This window comes from Balaenoptera ricei, chromosome 5, assembly GCF_028023285.1.
Source record: "Balaenoptera ricei isolate mBalRic1 chromosome 5, mBalRic1.hap2, whole genome shotgun sequence".
Taxonomy (NCBI): domain Eukaryota; kingdom Metazoa; phylum Chordata; class Mammalia; order Artiodactyla; family Balaenopteridae; genus Balaenoptera; species Balaenoptera ricei.
The window spans coordinates 8,752,446-8,773,263 of NC_082643.1; the positions used below are offsets into that span (position 1 = coordinate 8,752,446).

The window sequence follows — 20,818 nt, forward strand, 5'->3', positions numbered from 1 at the left end:
GAAATGTGAGTAAGCAAGAAAAACTACCCCTGGTACCCTTTTAACTGTAAACTTTGAAAGGATTACAAGATTTGACTGAGTTTTTATGAACCTAGGAATGCACGTAAGGGTGAACTCATCTGTTGCTGAAACGCACACCACTGAGCCGCAAAAACATTACGAAGCCTTCAGCAGATGACACTCTTACTGTATCAAGTTACTAACTTACTAGCTTTAAAACATAAGCAAGGTAAACGTACCCTCGAGCAGCATATATTTTAAGTTTATTCAACCTGCACATACTCAAATCGTTTGTTATCTTCCACTTATCAGCATAAAATCTGAAGTGACCAGCATGTTTCTTGATTAGTACGCTCCACAAAAAAAACTTGTCAGCTTTTCAGAAAGGTCAGAACACTCTAGTCTAGGCATGTAGCAAAAGATATAAGCTTTTCATCTACCACTCCTCTCCTTATTCTCATACTCAGGGTTTCTTTACACAAGAAAGCATCAAGGAAGCAGGCATGACAGTCTGTGTTACTGCATGGAGAAAATACTATCTAATTCTACACAGCACTTGGCTTCCAGCAACCCAGTCTCAGATCCCCACTGTTTCTTCCCCACCCACATCCAAAAATTTTCTCCCCCATTTGTCATTTCCCAGCCCTCTGGAAGCAGCTGGCTGCCAGTAACAGAAAAGACCACAGTCCCATATAATGCATCCAGAAGATATGAGAAATATCTGATTCCATATAGGTTTGTAGCCATACCTGGCCAAAGGGCTCTTATAAAACCACTCCTCCAAGCTTGGAAAGCTGAAAAAAGTTGCTTCCTTTGTCTAGGAATAATTATTTCCCCTATTAAACAAAAAAATTAACAGAACACATAGGCCACGCTACCTAAGCAAACCTAGATTCACTCCCTACTCCACACAGAGGTAGAATCCAGCTCAATTCTCTGGAAATCAGAAAAACATTAAAACCCTAAAGGCTATAATATATGAAAGAGAGATACCTGGGACCCAGTAGATTCTACCTGAATGCTCATTTCTCTCCCCACTCCACTGCCCACTCCACCACCATGTGATGAATTAGTTGCTAGATGAGGAGAATAAAAAATCATAGTTTTATGTTGACTTGGATTCTAAAATATAAATAAGTGTCTTAATTTGGATCCTAAATTCTCTTATCACTTTGGACTTCAACAGCATAATTTAAGCTAAGTTATAGTTGTCTTATATTTACATATACCTAACATGTGATCCAACTGTTTCACTGCTAGTTTAGCCGAATGAAATGAAAGCATGTGTCCGTATATCTGTATAGACTTGTACACCTTTATCTGCAATAAGCAAAACCTGCAAAGTTCAATGCATGTCAATGAACCTATTTAAATAAAAGTTCATGCACATACTTGACATTCTTTAGTATTTCTTTCTCAACTGTTTTCCGACAAAGTAGAAAGCCACTCTTCACTTTTACTCGATAGCAGATGTTATGAAAACTTAACACAGCTCCTCCAGTAAACGTCTTCAGGTCATTGGAGGTTGTCTCCGGGATGCAATTGGTGTTTCTTTTTGACATTGGGACAGAAACTTGGTAACTATTGGAAGACATCTGGAGTGTTTCTGCCTTTCTGTAGAGGGAAAAGCAACAGTAAGTTGACAGTCCAGGTAAATGAGACCGTAAACAGTAGTTAAGAGTACACTTAAAACAATTCGGTTTTGGTACAAACTTCCAGTTATAAAATAAGTTAAGTCCTGAGGGTATAATCTGCAGCATGGTGACTCTAGCTAATAATACCGTACTGTATATTTGAAAGTTGCTAAGAGAACTTAAAAGTTCTCATCATAAGAGGAAAAAATTTGTGACTTTGTGATGGATATTAAGTAGACTTACTGTGGTGATCATTTCACAGTATATACAAATTTTAAGTCATTATGTTATATGCCTGAAACTAATATAATGTTATGTGTCAATTATATCTCAATTTAAATTTTAAATAGACACCAAAAAAATTTTAATGTAAAATGCCTTATTGGTCATTTTTATATTGATTACATGTTTAAGTAAAAATATTTTGCATATATTGGATTCAATGAAATATATTTTAAAAAATTTTAAACAAATCCATTGTAAACCTCAATGCAATAAATAGCTCCATTTCCAATAAATAGGCCACATCACAGCAATAAGAACAACCTTGAAACCTATATTAGGGAGGCAGACACAACTCTGAATACATACACTCCAATTAGGTGTCAGTTAAACATCTAATAAGTAAACAGGCAGAGTATGAAAATTTCTCAAAACTCATGAAGCAGGAAAAAGATGAACGGGAGTTAGATCTGACTTGAAAAGTATATTACGATACGACTCAAGATCAGGGACAGACCACATGATCACCAACACCCCGTTTTTGTTTGAGTCTATGACACAAGTTATTACAAAAAGGGGGTTGGCCAGGCAGTCAGGGATAAGAGAGATTAATTTGAATTTAAAGCTCCAGACTTGGGCAAGATGGGAATAAAGATGCAGACCTACTAGAGAATGGACTTGAGGACATGGGGAGGGGGAAGGGTAAGCTGGTGCGAAGTGAGAGAGTGGCACGGCCATATATACACTACCAAATGTAAAATAGCTAGCTAGTGGGAAGCAGCTGCATAGCACAGGGAGATCAGCTCGGTGCTTTGTGACCACCTATAGGGATGGGATAGGGAGGGTGGGAGGGAGATGCAAGAGGGAGGGGATATGGGGATATATGTATATGTTTAGCTGATTCACTTTGTTATACAGCAGAAACTAACACAACATTGTAAAGCAATTATACTCCAATAAAGAGGTTTAAAATAAATAAATAAATAAAGCTCCAGACTTCAGGCGGGGTCGCGGGCCCTCGCGGCGCGATGCTGGGCGCCCGGCGTCCGGGAGGCCTCGGGGCCGGGCTCCGGGTCCGGTGGGTCAGCACCAGGTGGTGCCCGGTGGGCACCACCGCCTGGACCTGTTGGGCGAGCGCCGGAAACAGTGGGCCCTGTCAGGCCGGAACGCTTCATCTCTTGGTATTTCCCGCAATCGACACGTGAAGCATCTGTTGATGCAAAGCTGTCTACGCAGTGGGTCTGGCCCTGGTAATCCGCCTCATTCGTGAGTCCCGCCTGTGTCAGGCCCCGCGTTGGGCAGCCGGTGAAAATGGGGAAGAGCGGGGCTCCTAGTCCTCGGAGCTGCCCTTCGCGGAGGCAAGACTTTCCAGCGCCAGCTGCAGTCCGCGAGCGTGGAGAACGTGTCGCTTTAGGGATGCCTGCAGCTAGTTCAGGCTGCGGCTTTGCCACTGGTCGCGAGTGACCACAGACACGTTCGCTGAACCTCTGAGAGCGTCACCTTATCCGTAAAAAAGGAGACTGACAGTTTGTGCTCTAGGACGGTGTGATTTACATGAGAGAACCTATGTAAAGTACATGGTACACTTCTGGCATGCCGTGGATGTGTACTAAGTGTTTGTGGTTTTTGTCTGCCTTCCTGGGCGTCATAACAAGTGCGATCGAACGGGTTACAAGAAGATGGTCTTGGGCTTCCCTGGTGGCGCCGTGGTTGAGAATCTGCCTGCCAATGCAGGGGACACGGGTTCGAGCCCTGGTCTGGGAAGATCCCACATGCCACGGAGCAACTAGGCCCGTGAGCCACAACTACTGAGCCTGCGCGTCTGGAGCCTGTGCTCCGCAACAAGAGAGGCCGCGATAGTGAGAGGCCCGCGCACCGCGATGAACAGTGGCCCCCGCTTGCCACAACTGGAGGAAGCCCTCACACAGAAACAAAGACCCAACACAGCCCCAAAAAATTAATTAATTAATTAATTAAAAAAAAAAAAAGAAGATGGTCCTTCCTTCCCATTAGATTAGTGATTTTTATCTCTACCAAGGTGTTGAAATGCTTTTGGAAGGTATAAAATTTGCTGCCAGTTTCAGCCTATGACTTGGTTTAGCCTGTTTACTGAATCTTCCTAAAATATATATGTGCTCAGAAATCAACTCACCGTCCCTATTTTATACTTTGTGGAGTGCCTGATGCTGTGCCCTGGACCTCACTCAGGGCCGGGCAGGGTCCTGAGAACCTACTAACCTTGTTCCTGTGTCCGTGCTGTGAGACACAGCACATATTGTCATCCCCTCATGCCTGATGAAGAAATTAGGCTGAGGAGGACAGAGAACTGGACCAGGGTCACACAGCTGATAGTGGTTACAGCTGACATCTGTTGAATGCTTTCTGTGTGCCAGGTACTGTTAAAATGTTTTTTTTTAAACGTGTATCATTTAATCCTTGCCACTCTGTGTGTTAGATTTTATGGTAGTGACAGAGCTGGATTTTGAACCCGTATCATTCTATTTTTGTTTTTTCTAAAATAATTAAAAATTGAAGAAAAATTGCATTCTAAAACATTTTCAGTGTCATGTATGTGGAATGTCGCGGGGAATGTGAAAGTGATACCTGTGATGACAGGTGTCATGATGATATGAAACATCAACGAAAACCAAGATTTTGTTTATGAGGAAAGTATTTGTATTGAATACCCCCAGGTCATGTTTTTAGTTATCAGTGGGAACTGTTCTTTGGGTTTCAGGGCCTGTTTGGAGTTCCTGAGCTCAGCGCCCCAGAAGGATTCCGTGTCGCCCAGGAGAAGGCCTTGAGGAAAACGGAGCAGCTGGTGGGCCGCGTGTGCTCCGCGCCGCCCGGGCCCCAGACCGTGCTCATCTTTGACGAGCTCTCGGACTCCTGGTGCAGGGTGGCTGACTTGGTAAGACGCCGGACATGGACCGCAGACCACCTCTCACTTTTGCAATTTAAGCTCAGTGTATTAGGTTCAGTACTGGATTGTAAAGTTAGGAATGTCTGAACTGTCTGAGAGCTCTTGGGTGTAATCTGTTAACAGTGAAGCGTGCTGTTGAATGGGAAGAATGTATAGGAAAGGTCAGATTTAGTACTCATACTTCAATACGTATATTTAATAAAATAGATATGTAATATGTAATGAAAGAATGATTACTCACATGGCAAAGATTCTTCATGTGACAAAGGTTCTTCATTTATGAAAATATCTACCAAAATTCTAATAGGACATTTACCTGTACATTTACAATAAAATTAATCGCATAAAAAAATTTTTAAAAAGCTCCAGACTTTACATCCCTGTTTGCTATGCTCCTTCAATCAACTAGGAAGATAAACTCCGAACTTCTTTGGAATGACAAAATCATTTCCTTAATGAGCAAACATATTTAAATTCTAGGAAGGTTTAGAATTATGCACAAAAATGATGGAGAAAATCAAACCAGTGGTTAAGCAGTTAAAGAATTTAAAACAAAAAGTGAGTATTAAATTTATAAATGAAGTTTAAAATATTTCATTAAACAAATTTAAAAAGGCCCCTTTAAAGGATTTAGAGTAAGACCTTAAAGTGAACTTAACAGCTTGTGAAACAGGTTTGAAATGTGAAACTTCCATAAAACTAGTTTTAATTTTTAAAAATCAAAATAATCCATGATGAACTTTCTCTCTAGCTATGGTAGAGTAGCTGGTCCAAACCAATCATTCTCCTAAGAACAACTGTGGAAGTAGACAAAATATAAGATGCAACTCTTTGAAGAGTGCTCTCTGATGAGAGCAAGCAAAGCAGCCAGGACTTGAGCAGCCAAATTCTTGGAAAGGAAGGAAGATGAAGGCACAGCCAGCATTCTGTGCCCTTTCCCCTCGAGGCAAATTGCACATACATGGGGCAAAACTCAGGAAAACCGGGCAGAAAGAAGCTGCTAAAGGCCCAAAAGCTGAACAAATATTGAAGTAACCCCTCACAGTGTTAAGGAGACAAAGTTTGGAGCTGCGAGCCTACCAGTTGAAAACCTGACGTTTTTGAGATCCCAGTAGGCCTATGACCTGGAAATATGGGCAACCCAGAAATAGACCAGCTTCTACTCAATCAAAGTGATCCACTCATACTGTGCTATAAGAAACTTAAATCACTCTGAAACTTCTTATCATCCAAATTTTCAATCAAAAATTACCAAGCATGCCAGAAAATAAGACCTAATGTTCCAAAACAAGAAAATAGAAATAGACCCACAGATATTGCAGATTGGAGTCATCAGACATCCGCGTTAAAATAACTGAGTGATATGTCTAAGAAAATAAATGAAAAGATAGACTACCACCAAAGAACCAGAATCTGTATTTTATTTTAAAAAAATCAATAGATGAGTTTATTAGCAGTTTAGACACAGATTAGGAAAGAAGTACTGAACTAGTAGGCTGGTATGTAGAAAACATACAGATTGAAGAGTGTATGAAAATTCCATGTATCACCATGGAAAAGAAAACAAAAACAAAAAAAACCTCCAGACTGAAAAAGTAGGCTTTTTTACTACATAAAGGAGCTAAGAAGCATATGGAGATGTGGAGAAAAAGGTCTGGCATACATGTAACTGGAGATCTGGAAGAGAGAGAAAAATGGAACAGCGTCAATATTTGAAGAAATACTGGCCAAGCCTTTTCCAAAACTGATGAAGGTATCAAGCCACAGATTGAAGAAGCTCTAGGAACACCAAAGCAGGATACATACAAGAAAACCACGCCTGAGAATATCATAGTAGAACTGCCCCCAAACCAAAATAATCTGTAATTGTTCCTGTACCCCCAAACTGCTCTACTGTTATCACACTTAAAACACTATTCAATTTTGGAAACTGCAAAAGTAGGAAACCACTTAGAGACTGGTCCCAGGAAATTAGAAGAGCTTAGTTTTAATCTGTGAACACAATGAATGGTAATAATTAGCTAAAATCCTACTCTCTTAAAGCAGTGAAAGAGAAGGCTCAAGGTGCAAGTAATATAGAGACCTTACATCTTGACTTTATGAACTTCTTAAGCCATCCCCCATGCCTTCAAAAGCCAAACTATGCCAGTCTGATACAAGCAATTGTTTCTCCGGCCTCCATCCCCATGTGATGTTCAGCCACCGAAGATACTTTCTAACCCTCTCCCAAGGCTCATTAAGAGAATCTAATAACATACCACTTGAATGTAAATAGGTCATTGGCTCAAGACAGACATTCATACAAAATTTTTGTGAGATTTTCTGCTAATAAAAGGCACCAACTGGAACTAAAGTACCCAAGAAGGATTATCCAGGCCCATCCATCTATCCGTCCATCCAAGATAGAGGGCTAAAGCTTATAAATACAATCACAATTTTAGAAGTGTGTGCATACCGAGTTTGCCTTCACTGTGATGGGCTTAAGTTTGTGACTCGCACTGCTGGGAGGTGCTGGATTCCTCATTAGGATTCTAATAATCTTCCTCAGGAAGACAACAGGGTCTTAGTTATTCATGTGTCACAAATCAAGAGATTAGCAGGCATAACTAAGGTACACCATTCAGCTGAAGCACTTATACCAAAAAACAAACTTATTTCTAACACCAATATGGAACAATATATTACTCTAAGATGAAACAAAAAACTTACAGTAATGATTACAAAATTTTAAAAATACAGTGTCTCGGGGCTTCCCTGGCGGCACAGTGGTTAAGAATCCACCTGCCAATTCAGGGGACACAGTTCGAGCCCTGCTCCGGGAAGATCCCACATGCCGTGGAGCAACTAAGCCCGTGTGCCACAACTACTGAGCCCGCACGCCATAACTACTGAAGCCCGGGTGCCTAGAGCCCGTGCTCCGCAACAAGAGAAGCCACCGCAACGAGAAGCCCGCGCACCGCAACGAAGAGTAGCCCCCGCTCGCCGCAACTAGAGAAAGCCTGCGCGCTGCAACGAAGACGCAATGCAGCCGAAAAGAAAAAGAAAAAAAGAAAAGAAAATACAATGTCTCAGCACCGTATTAACCTCAAAGTACTCAATCTCCAGTTAATACAGCATCCTGGGTTTAGATGAGTCACGAAAAGTAACTGCCTCCAAGTAAACATTAATCTTTCCCTACGGATTAGCATGACCACATCTAGATTTCCCTGTAACAAAAGTCAGCTTCCTACCTTGTTGCTGCTTCCTGGCTTCCAGAGCACCTGCTAGATCACTTTCTGAGTCCTGGACCCGCTGCGAAGACTTTAACTCCTTAGATAAAAGGAGCAACCAAATGGTTTCACAACTCACACGTGAACCCAGGCTACCCTGTCAACTGGCCTGATTATCTTTTCACCACCTGGAACAGTCCTTCCGCGCATGACCGAGAGGCTCCGAATAATGAGATTCTTTCTCCCTCTCCAGCTATCTCTTTTCTGGTGGTCTACCTATGTCATCCTTCCTCTCTTCTTGTTGCCTCCTAACTAGTGAGGCCACATTTTTACTTTTTTGAAAAGTCTGAACAACCTTCTTTCATAGACTCCAGTATATCTATTAAAAGAATGATAACCTGCATTACAAATACCACTTTTCTCTATTTCACTCTTTACCATACGCTTTATCTGACACTCTGCTATAAACAGAGTGCCTAAGACAATGGAAACTGCACACGGGTAATAAAGGTACAGAGGTCAGTTCTAAAGTTCTCAGCCAGACACCTGTCCGCAGCTGTAAATACGGCATCTGCTGGCAGAAGCCAGAGCAGCCTCAGGTCAAGAGTCCGGGCCTTCCTCTTACGTTTTTCTCCTAGAGGTAATAATAGCAAGTGGAGAGTGACACTTTGCCTCACAGCCATGGGGACATGCTACGGAAGTATACACCTCCTTCAACTATTTACTGTAATGTCACAATCCTGACGAGGAGTTAAGCTTCTCAGATCACTGTCAGGTGAATGCTATAAAACTTATGAACAGTCAGAAATAGCAACAGGATAGTTTTGAACACTGTTAGAAAGGAACTCAAAATGTGAATTGTAACTTCCATAAATTATCCCTGGCATTTAAAGAGCCGTCTATCGATCAACGGGTTTTCACACTGTCTCTGATTTGGCAGTTCCACCCTGAAGCATCCGGTGTTGACACTATATTCAGGTCCACAGGCGGCTCAGGACCCTAGAGTTGGAGTCAGGTGGCTGAAGTCTTCAGGCCAAGGAAACAGCCAGAGTCTGGCACTCTAGGCCTCTGCAGCATTGCAGCAGAGTGATCTGGGGAACACGGCACGAAGGACGAGGTCAGCCACACGGAGAGGAAGAGACCCCATCGTGGAAGGTCTGTAAGTCAGCGAGAAGCCGCTGAGGCCTTTTAAGCAGGAAGGACTCACGATCTTAATTGTGTTTTTAAAAAACCACTCTAGGGGCTTCCCTGGTGGCGCAGTGGTTAAGAATCCGCCTGCCAATGCAGGGGACACGGGTCCGGGAAGATCCCACATGCCGCGGAGCAACTAAGCCCGTGCGCCACAGCTACTGAGCCCACGTGCCACAACTACTGAAGCCCGTGCGCCGCCAATAAGAGAAGCCACCGCAATGAGAAGCCCGTGCACCGCAACAAAGAGTAGCCCCCGCTCGCCGCAACTAGAGAAAGCCGGCGCGCAGCAACGAAGACCCAAGGCAGCCAAAAATTAATTAATTAATTAAATCTATAAAACAGACAAACAAAAAAGACCCCACCACTCTGGTTGCTGTGTGGCAAGTGTGGAAGCAAGGCCCGGTCAGCAGGCTCCTGCAGAAAACCAGGTGAGACATGCTTGGACAAAGGGATGGGCCTGGGTGATGACAGAGGGGACCTCAGACGTTCCAGGGCTCTGTTCCCACGCGGTAAGGTTTAGCTGCCTGTGAGACATCCGAGGGAGAGACAGATCTTTGGTTAAAAACTGAGAAGCAAAAACAAGACTCTCGTGGATGACAAACCACAAAGCCCTCTTGGGGGTCTTCGGTAGTCAATAATGTATTGCTCTGTGATTTTTGAAATATGCTACAGACCCACATTTGATTGACTGTGAACTGCCTTTCAAGAGGCATCACGGGATTTACGCTGTCATACACAACTGTAAGGTTGAGGATGTTGGCAGGTGCGGTAAGTGTCAAAATCCGTAAGAAGACCGCTGTGCTTGGCCCCCAGCCCCCCGGCCTTCTCTCCTGGAAGGATCGTGCCTCCCTGCTATCTCAGCCAGGCATGCTCCCCACCTCGGCACTGTGAATCAAGACGCTGTCTTCTTACCCACCCAACTCTCCCATCTTTTATCCATCTATCTCTCCGGCCCACTCCCTCTACTTATCAGAGGACAGCTCCCCTAGGACTCCCACGGTTCCTACCTAAGTCAACCTTCCACTTACGCTCTGCTTTTCATTCCCTCTTGCTTACGCAAGGACACCTACCCAGTGATCTTCCACCACCCCTCACTTTTTCTCCCCTGCATCAATTTTTCCTTCTCTACTGATTATAAAATTCTGTAATTCTTCTCCCTTCTCCCCTCTCTCCTTCTATGAAGATGGTATATAAGCCCTAAATTCTAACAGCCCCTTGGAGTCACTTTTTTTTTCTTTAAAAAAAAAAAAAAAGCTCCCACAGCTCCTGTCCATTACCCTCTCCCTCCTAGTCCCTCTTAAAACCAGTCCGATCAGGCTTCCGTCCCACCTCACCCTCACACCAAAACCACTGGTGACAATATTAGGTGACTGCCAAAGTGACATATCCAATGACTTTTCTGATTAAAACGTAATTCACTGACCATAAAATTCACCCTTTGGAAGTATGGTTAATTAAGTGATTGTGAATGTATTAATGATCAATTCTTAGCCAAACCACCAGCAACACCGAAAGCTGAATATTCTCTCCTGGAAACATTTTCTTCACTTTGATTTCAGGACAAGATCAGGAAGCTCGGTTTAGGACATACGCTTTTGAGACATTCAAGCAGAGATACAGCGGACGGTCGGATGCTGACAGGAGAGGACCTAGAGATACACAGAAGTGGTATGAAGGCCCTGAAACTGGATCAGAGGGGAGTGGCTGTTGAAACACCACTGTGGCATAAAAGTTACTTTGAGCTGAAGGCATTTGAGTTCCTGAAATCCCTTATCTGCCTAGAAGCAGAGCACGCCCTCACGCAAATTAACTGTCATAAGTCCTCTCCCCGGAAGCAACCAGGGAAAATTGACTCTGACCACCTGAGACAAAGAGAAATCTGTACCACACCTAAACAGACCTGTCAAAAAATTATCTATTTCCCATCTATTCTCCTAAAGGCCCAGTTATCTTTCCTAAAAGTCATTTGTGTTCCCACAAGTGCCCTTCTCCCCCTCTCCTTCTATGAAGATGGTATTTAAGCTCAAATTCTAACCACTCCTTTGAGTTACATTTTTCTATGAACTCGCTTTCCACATGATTGAATCTAACCTGCCTTTCTCTCTTGTTAATCTGTCTTTTGTTGGTTTAATTTGCAGGCCCCCAAAAACGGAACCTAAAAGAGTAGAGGACAAGTTTTTCCTCCCCTCCTCTGCAGCTAAGAGAGGAACGCCAAGGACTGAGTCCTAAGGATATGTTTACAATAGTGGCGATTAGGAAGCACCAGCCAAGAGATACATAATTTGACAAAGTTAAAAATTACCAACTCCCTGGAATTCCCTGGTGGTCCAGTGGTTAGGACTCTGTGCTTCCACTGCAGGGGGCACGGGTTCGAGCCCTGGTTGGGGAACTAAGATCCCACATGCTGAGTGGCGTCGCCAAAAAAAAAAAAAATTACCCACTCCATTTATTCTCACAAATTACACAACAAAATCACTTATTTTATAGATGGTAATCTGGTTCTTGATGTGTAAAAATGCTATAAATAAGGCCCAAGGAAGTGATTCTCTTGTGTTCAAGATAACTGGAGGTCAGATGGAAAAGTACCTATGCTTCTTTCCACATTCTCTAGTAATATGCACAGGGAAAATAAAATAGTGCTGTCCCCTGGACACATGTGGCTATTGCTACTCAGCACTTGAAATGTAGCTGGTGAATGTTTTATGTCATTTAACTTATTCACTTAAATTTAAATAGCCACCAGTGGCTAACAGTTACCATACTGGACAACACAGGTCTAGACTGTTTACTTCTTAAAAATGTATTTCCTCATTCTTGGGTTACTTGATAAACAACCAATTTTATAACCCCATAAAGATACGTATACTTGAACACTGTGAGGTCACCCCACCCACTCTCATATCCATCCTGCATCAAAAAAAAAGAAGACAAGAAAAAGATGCATATACTTGCTATATGCTGTTACCAAATAAATTCATTCCTGAGTTTTAAAACAGCACAAAACTGTACTATTTTTATTTCAAAAACAGGATAGTGCTATATATTTCAGGTTGAGAATAACAAATCTATAAAATGATTAAGTATACAATGGCTGAAAAAAGGCAATGCTTCAGTTATTTTAGAACTGTCTTCTGAACAACTGCTAAATTGAATTCAATCACTTTCCTCAAGCAAAAACAAATGAGGTGCATCCCTAAGGAATTAAATCTGATCCCCAAACAGAATTCACATTTTACCAAAACATTTTTGACCATGTTTTTGCAGGAAGGGGGACCCCTTCCAGGGCCCGAGAGTGGGCTCTGGTCTAACACTCGGAAATGAATTGTCCAAAGAGACACACATGCTGACAAAGCAAAAGACTTTATTAGAGAGGGGTGCCAGGCGGACAGCGGCAGGGTAAGGGACCCCAGGAGAACTGCTCTGCCACGTGGCTCGCAGTCTCAGGCTTCATGGGAATGGGGGTAGTTTCTGGGTTGTCTCTGGCCCATCACTCTGACTCAGGGTCCTCCCTGGGGGCGCGTGCATCTCTCAGCCAAGATGGGGTCCAGCGAGGAGGCTTCCGGGAGGTTGGCAGGACGTATGGTCTCCTCCCTCCTCCTTTTGGCCCCTCCCGGATTCTCCCAGTTAGTTTTTGGAGGCAACACCTCATTCTTTATCGGGACCTCCTGCTGTGAGACAACTCAGGCAAGCGGTTATCCTGCTTGGCCAAGGCCGGTGGTTTCCGTCCACAGTTCCCTAACAATAACAGAAATTTCATAACATTTTCATGGTGAATTTCATACTGCTTTATTCAGAATTTCAAACACCAAAGGGAGGCTAATGAAAGAAAAATAATTAATTTAAATAAACTATAACCCTGCCAGCCACCCTCCAGGGCTTTCCTCTAAGAGTCACAGAGATCTCTCTAACAGTGTATGACCAGTACTTGGATCACAGCTCACCAAACAAACTAGCACTAAAATGTTCTTCTAGCCCCAGCTCGTAGCGTAGGAACTTTCCTCTCGCGCCCTTTTGGCCTTCAGCCATCTCCCAAATTGTAAGTAAAAGAATGATATTTTAAAGTATCTCCTTTAGACTTTACTGCAAACCTGCCACTTCGGAAAGCCACACTTGGCATTTGCAAGCTAAAAATCTGCCCACACAGGCTGCTGTAAAAGCAGGGACCTAACATCCATTATCTTTGTATCCTTTGGAGCTCTTCATACCCTGTTCTCGACTATTCCCACTGAATGAAAGACTAAATCACAATATGCCACATCCCTGAATTAAGCAAAGTGGCTTCATAAAGATATTCTAAGCACTAACAAGAGAAAGTCACTAAGCATCCTGTTGAGAGAAGTTAGGTTCTGGTAGCATTCGTAAACTACGTGTACAAATTAGAAAGAACAAAAATACACACCACAGAAGATTCCGCCTGCAATCTACGAAAGGTAAGGACAAATCTTAATGAACACCACCTAAGAACTCAATATATTAACACAGCTGGAGCTCACAGAAAAAATAATTATCCCGTTTCAAGGCAGGACATTCTTCCGGCCAGGAATGTCCTTCCCCATTCCTTTGCCTACAGCCTCAAATTCACTTGAGAGATTAAGACCAGTTCCATCCGTCATGGAGTAGCACATGGCCCAGGAGGGGAGGCGGATTTAGAAGTGGCCTCCGAGAGGAGACTAACCAGTTGTACGGGAAGCAGAGAAAAGAGAAGAAAGTTGTCCTAGTAAAGGAAAGTAACACCATTAAATTCAAAGAGATTGTGCTGGGAAATGCATGCTGTCCGTTATACTAGAGTTCAGCTCTGGGGACAGGGCAGTCAAGAAAATGAGGCTGCAAAGGTAAGCAAAGGCCATCAAAGGGTGGCATATGCCCTGTAGGGAGCGAAGACTTGACTCTGGAAGCTCCGCAGGTCCCTTCAGCCCTCCTCTCACTCGTCCAACACATCCCCTTCCTTCCAGCACAGAGGAGATACTCCGTAAGGCCAGTGAGGGATCTACGGGGAATTAGTGACTTACGGAAAAAAGGTACAGGTAACAAAAAATGGGGGAACATTCCTTCCAATATAATGCCAACTATACTCATGGTTCAGCCTAATCTTTGTTTTTTGTCATGTTTATTAAAAACACATCAACAGTAAACAGTGTTGTAAACAGTAAAACTTATCCTCCTTAAGTACAGTTTTTGGACTTTGAAGATGTATACAGTCATGGGACTTCCCTGGTGGTCCAGTGGCTAAGACTCCACGCTCCCAATGTAGGGGGCCCCAGGTTCCATCCCTGGTCAGGGAGCTAGATCCCACATGATGCAACTAAGAGTTCACACGCCGCAACTAAAGATTCCCACGTGCCGCAGCAAAGATCCTGTGTGCTGCAACTAAGACCTGGCACAGCCAAATAATTATTTAAAAAAAAAAAAAAAAAATATATATATATATATATATATATATGTATACAGTCATGTTACCACCAAAATTAAGACACAGACCATTTCCATCATCCCAAAGAAATTCCCTCTCCCTCCCCCCAAGCCCCTGACAACCACAGATCTGTTTTCTGTCCCTTTTTCAATTTAATCTTAATCCTCCCTTTAAATAGATACAAGTGCACATAAAGTAAATACAACTGACCCTTTGAAACCCAGCAGGACCCTGTGGGGTCCTCCTGGGTACAAAAGCCTTTCTGTGTCCCTGGTTTCTTATTTGTAGGAAAAGGCTTCAGCCTCCTAGACCTTCCCTGAGTTCCAAAAGGCAGATTCAAACAGTTACTAATTAGAAGAGTGAAGGAATGCAGAAACAATGGAAAGGCAGTAAAGAAACAATAGTGCAGGGACTTCCCTGGTGGCGCAGTGGTTGAGAATCCGCCTGCCAATGCAGGTGACACGGGTTCGAGCCCTGGTCCGGGAAGATCCCACATGCCGCGGAGCAACTACTGAGCCTGCGCTCTAGAGCCGGAGAGTCACAACTACTGAAGCCTGAGCACCTAGAACCTGTGCTCCGCAACAAGAGAAGCCACCACAATGAGAAGCCTGTGCACCACAACGAAGAGCAGCCCCCACTCGCCGCAACTGGAGAAAGCCTGCGCCCAGCAACAAAGACCCAATGCAGCAAAAAATAAATAAATAAATTTATTAAAAACAAAAAAAAAAGAAACAATAGTGCAACCCTGGGGCGGGGTCCTGGTTCCCCCTCAAGGGATATATATTACAATATCTTTGAGCTCTTCTACAGGAACTGAGGCCCCCCACCTGGCTGGACCGTGGTAACTTCAGGCTGAGCCCTAGATTCCTGGAGCCCCGCCCCGTTACCTCACCACCAACCAATCAGAAGAAAGCCACACACCCTGCAGCCCTCACCCCAAATTTTGCCTATAAAAACACTTATCCGAAAACCATTAGGGAGTTCCTGTCTTTTGAGCACAAAATGCCCGTTCTCCTTGCTTGGCCCTTGCAATAAACCTTCTTCTGCTCCAAACTCCGACGTTTCAGTTTGTTTGACCTCACTGTATGTTGGGCACCTGAACTTGCATTTGGCAACACCTTAAACAACGCAGGCTTGAACTGTGCAGGTCCACTTATATGTGGATTTCTTTTCCATAACGATATTAGAAATTTTTTTTTAAGATTTGCAACAATTTGAAAAGACTTGCAAACTATGTAGCCTAGAAACATTGAAAAGAAATGAAGGATGTTAGGTATGTCATGAATGCATAAAATATATGTAGATATACATATAACATACAAAATATGTGTTAAGTTTTGGAGGAGTCAAAAGTTATACATGGATTTCTGACTGTACGGGGTTGCATCCCTAACCCCTGCTATTCATTTTTCCTTTTGCATTCTGACAAAATTTGCAGGGATTTTGCCCAAATTTGTCTTAATCTGTGACAGAAAACTGAAACTTCTAGAAAATATTTAGTCAAATTGCGAGTAAAAATGAAGAGTTAGACTAAGTGCAACTTACATATATGTTACATCCCAAAGTTTCTTAATCTTTCGATCAGCAGTTTCCCCGATGAAACTGTGATGTTCCCTCCAAAGGCTGCTCGTAAAATGCTACCTAACAGCCATCATCAAACGTATGGGATTCGAGTTTCTCCAGCCTTTAAATGTACTAGCTAGTAACTCTGGAGGCATTGCTTAGCCTCTCTAAGCCTGTTTCTCATCTGTTGAATTAAAATTCATTCACTAATACTTACTAGACTTCTACTACGTGACAGGCACTGGGGATACAGGAGTGAACAAAACAAAAACATACAAACATCCCTGCCATCAATGAGGTTATGTATGAAAAATGTCAGGGTCAACAGTGCAAAAGAGAAAAAAATTAAGCAGAAGAGAAAAAGTGGTCAGGGGAGGCCTTTCCAATGAGGCCTTTGAGCAGAAACCTGAGGGTGGCTCTCTGGAGGCGTGACACCAAGTCCAAGTGCCAGTCTACGGAACAGCAAGGCCAGCGCGGCTGAGGCAGAGGGAGGGAGAGTGTAGGATAGGAGGTCAGAGGTTCAGGTCAGCTCTGGCAGCGCCCGCGCCTCGGGCCACTGCAGGAACTTTGGCCTTGGCTCCAAATGAGACTGGAAAGCACCAAAAAGTTCTGGGCGGCGCAACAACAAAATCAAACTATATTTAAGACGATCACTCATGGGCTTCCCTGGTGGCGCAGTGGTTGAGAGCCTGCCTGCCAATGCAGGGGACGCGGGTTCGAGCCCTGGTCTGGGAAGATCCCACATGCCGTGGAGCAGCTGGGCCCGTGAGCCACAATTACTGAGCCTGCGCGTCTGGAGCCTGTGCTCCACAACAAGAGAGGCCGCGATAGTGAGAGGCCCGCGCACCGCGATGAAGAGTGGCCCCCGCTTGCCGCAACTAGAGAAAGCCCTTGCACAGAAACGAAGACCCAACACAGCCAAAAAAAAGAATAAATAAATGAATTTTTAAATAAATAAATAAATAAAGATCGCTCTGACTTGGGGATGGGGGGCGGGGGAACAGAGCAGGGAGACCACCTAGAGGCTACTGCAGTCATCCAAGAGCCAAGATGGGACCACTGTGCTGCACCCCTCCTCCTAGCCTATGACAGCTGGGCATGTTTTGCCCTAGAGACACTACCAGACACGAGACAAGCACTCAGAAACTGTAAGTAAGAACAGTACCTGGTTTCTAAGGAAGGGTGTATTCGGATATATAGATCTTAGGATGCCAGGAGTACCCCCGGTCTGCAGCCCTTTACCCACAAGAAGGTGGGGCTGGGAGGATGGGGAAGGCCCAGGACACCAGCAGGCAAAAGGCACCTCCTCCCACAGCAAGGTCACGGCCGGTGGAGGTTTTATAGTGCGTCTCAGCTGTCCGCCCCATTCTAAAACAACCCCACCTCCCCCGACTCTGCCCAGGCAGGGAAAAACAGGGGCAAGTATAATGGTCCAGCCTCAGGCCCACGGAAACCCACTTACGTTTAACGTTTTCCGTTTATACTCATTTTACATTTACGTTTACACTCAGACTCACTTATGCTTAAGAAACTGACAGATGTGGACGGGAATACTGCCCGCCGTCCCAGGAAACAGGGAATGTTGCCTGTCATTCCAGCAAACCAGGCTCTGGCTATCAGCCCCTGCGGCCACCATCCCCATACCCCCCGACGCCCCTCCACCGAGCCCCCGTGGTGCACACCCAGGGGAAATTAGAGAAAAAGAGGACGCACTGTGCGCTCTGGGCACTGGCCCTAGATCGTTCAGATGCGTATCTAAGGGATAATTACAATGAGCCCAGACGCTGGTATCTTCCCATACATGGAAAAGCACTAAAATCATTTACTTCTGATGTCTGTTTCTGGTGACTATCAGTTGTCTTTGATGTCTGACGACAGGGTTTGTTTTTTGTTTTTGTTTTGTTGTTGTTGTTGTTGTTCAGCGAAAAACTCCTAAATATCCTGGCTGTTCCCTTATCTCTTTGGAGCAGTTCCTCAGAGCTCTCCGAGAGGCTGTCTCCTGCGCTTCAGTCTTCAGTAAGGTCCTCAAATAAAACTTTCAGTAAGGTCCTCAAATAAAACTTAACTTGCAACTTTTAGGTTGTGCGTTTTTCTTCAGTCGACCCTTTTAGTGAACAACAAAGGGACCCAGAGCAGACTTCTCTCCTTCGCCTGAACTCTATGAGGATCTGGAGCCTTGGTACCACAGCAAAGGCCTCTTGTGCCCGGCCGCCTCCAGACGAATTTAGGTAAGTCTCTTCTGGGTCTTGGATTTCCTATTACTGGCTGATGATCCTAAGCTTTATTTGGTGGTGGATAAACTCGTTGGAAGAGTAGACTTTCCTTGAACTTAGTTTCAAGAAGAGGTACCTGGGTTACCACAGTTGAGAGACACTGGGAAGATTTTATTATGTATTTGTTCCTGAAATCTCGGCTTCTGTACGCCAGTGCCCAATAGAAATACGGAGACAGAATTTAGGAGAAAAGAGAAAAAAGTGGCTTTGTTTCTTGGCTAAGCCAAGAGGGGACACAGTGGGCTAGTGCCTCCAAAAACTGTGCCCCTCCTCCCCTCCACCACCACCGGGGAATCGGAGATGATTTTATATGCGGGGCTCGCAGCCTGTAGTATATGATAAGGATCAAAGTACTGAAGGTCTTGCATTCTTTTTCTCCTTGCATTATTTCAAAACAGTCATCGTGGCGTCAGGCGGCCTGGTAATTGGGTCCATCTGTCTCTGGTTTATTGGCCTGCTTGACCTTCTTTCTGAAATGCAAAAGCTACAGGGGGTGGTTTGCGGCCAGGGAGCACAGGGAATTTACATAAAGTTAGGGAGTGACAGGCGCACGATGTAACTCACACAGAGTCAGGAGTGACAGGGGCAGGATGCAATTGACATAGGGTCAGAGAGTGACAGGTTAGCTTTGTGAAGTACCAATCCAGTTACACACACTACAGATTAGTAACAGTTAAAATAAAACAAGGAGTGATTAACTCTTTCAGGCCAGGTTATGTTTCTTCCCTAGCCTGTTCACTGTGCCCTTTACTTTCCTTGTTCTCAGGAAAAACTTCATTTCTATTTTTGCTGCAACATACACGTACAGAATTTATTCCTACAAGTACCGGCTTAGTTGGGAATTAAAGAAAATCTCACCCTAAAAATGGCCAAATTGGGATTATTCTAACATTCCAAAATGAATATTAAAAGAACCCCAATTAATTCTTTTAACATTCCAAAATTAATTAACTAAAAACATTCTAGCTGTGTGTGCAGCTACAAAAAGCCAGCTTGGTAAAACATCTTTTCAGAATTCTGACCTTAAAGGAACAAAAGCCCTTCTAGGAGGAACCTGCATTTCTCTCCCTGGGTCTTTGAGATGTAAATGTTGTACCTGATCTTCTTATGCCTGTTTTTTTTTTTTTCCCCCCGTGTTTTGAGAGCTCTGACAATGGCCAGACAAAGGATCTTTTAAATTGGAGAGACTTCTAAATTGGTAAATTTTTAGAGGGCTCTCACTATAAACAGCTGTTTTATTGGTACCGATGAAAAGACCAAAGCAGAAAGTAAATACAAAAAAATATAACGGCTAACCTTAACGACTCCCTTAGTTTAAAACAAATAAACAGCAACAACAAAAAAACAGTTTGGGAAGGTGCATCTGTGGTCAGTTTCCCCTCAATGGGTCTTACAGATGCTAATAAAAGCATTAGATTAATTGTTCATCAGGTTGATTAACAAGGGAATAAGAAACTGAGGAGAGGGACTTCCCTGGTGGCGCAGTGGTTAAGAATCCGCCTGCCAATGCAGGGGACACGGGTTCGAGCCCTGGTCCGGGAAGATCCCACATGCCGTGGAGCAGCTAAGCACGTGTGCCACAACTACTGAGCCTGTGCTCTAGAGCCCGCGAGCCACAACTACTGAAGCCTGCGAGCCACAACTACTGAGCCCGCGTGCCACAACTACTGAAGCCCGCAGGCCTAGAGCCTGTGCTCCGCAACAAAAGAAGCCACCGCAATGAGAAGCCCGTGCACCGCAATGAAGAGTAGCCCCCGCTCGCCGCAACTAGAGAAAGCCTGTGCGCAGCAACAAAGACCCAGTGCAGCCAAAAATAAATAAATAAATAAATAAAATTAAAAAAAAAAAAAAAAAAGAAACTGAGGAGAAAGTCTAGAGATGTCTTCCCAACAAGGTGGAAATTTTAAAGGGACTTATCCTGAAAGGATAAAAATCTTTAGATGGTTAAGAAATGGGATAAACAAAACAGACATTAATGGGATTAAAAGAAATGTTTTGACACAACACTAAGGTTGGATGGCCAAAGGGACCCCCATTGGTCCCCAATACTAAAGAGCCCCAAACAAGTCTCCTCTATTTACCCCAGTTTAAAACATACATGTATTTAAAAGGCTGCTGGGGACTTCCCTGGTGGTCCAGTGGTTAAGACTTCGCCTTCTAATGCAGGGGGTGCGGGTTCCATCCCAGGTTCAATCCCTGGTCAAGGAGCTAGGATCCCACATGCCTCAAGGCCAAAACAACAAAACACAAAACAGAAGCAATATTGTAACAAATTCAATAAAGACTTAAAAAAAAAATGGTCCACATCAAAAAAAAAAAAAAAAAAAAAAAAGTCTGCTAGAAAATTACACTGAGATACCTGACCAGCAATTGCTTGGGGCAACAGGCCAATT

The 20,818-nt window shown here is 43.8% G+C and overlaps 1 protein-coding gene across 12 annotated transcripts in view; it reads right to left on the reverse strand.

Moving 5' to 3' along the window:
* The window catches only part of ABCG2 (ATP binding cassette subfamily G member 2 (Junior blood group)), a 157,053-nt gene that overhangs the window by 40,386 nt on the left and 95,849 nt on the right, over positions 1-20,818 (reverse strand). For all 12 annotated transcript variants that reach the window (XR_009503208.1, XM_059922382.1, XM_059922386.1 and 9 more), the window contains one exon: positions 1,393-1,614. Coding sequence is in view for 11 of the 12 variants with exons in the window: in XM_059922382.1 (XP_059778365.1) it covers positions 1,393-1,614 (222 nt within the window). In the remaining variant the exon portion in view is untranslated. The remainder of the gene's footprint in view (positions 1-1,392; positions 1,615-20,818) is intronic.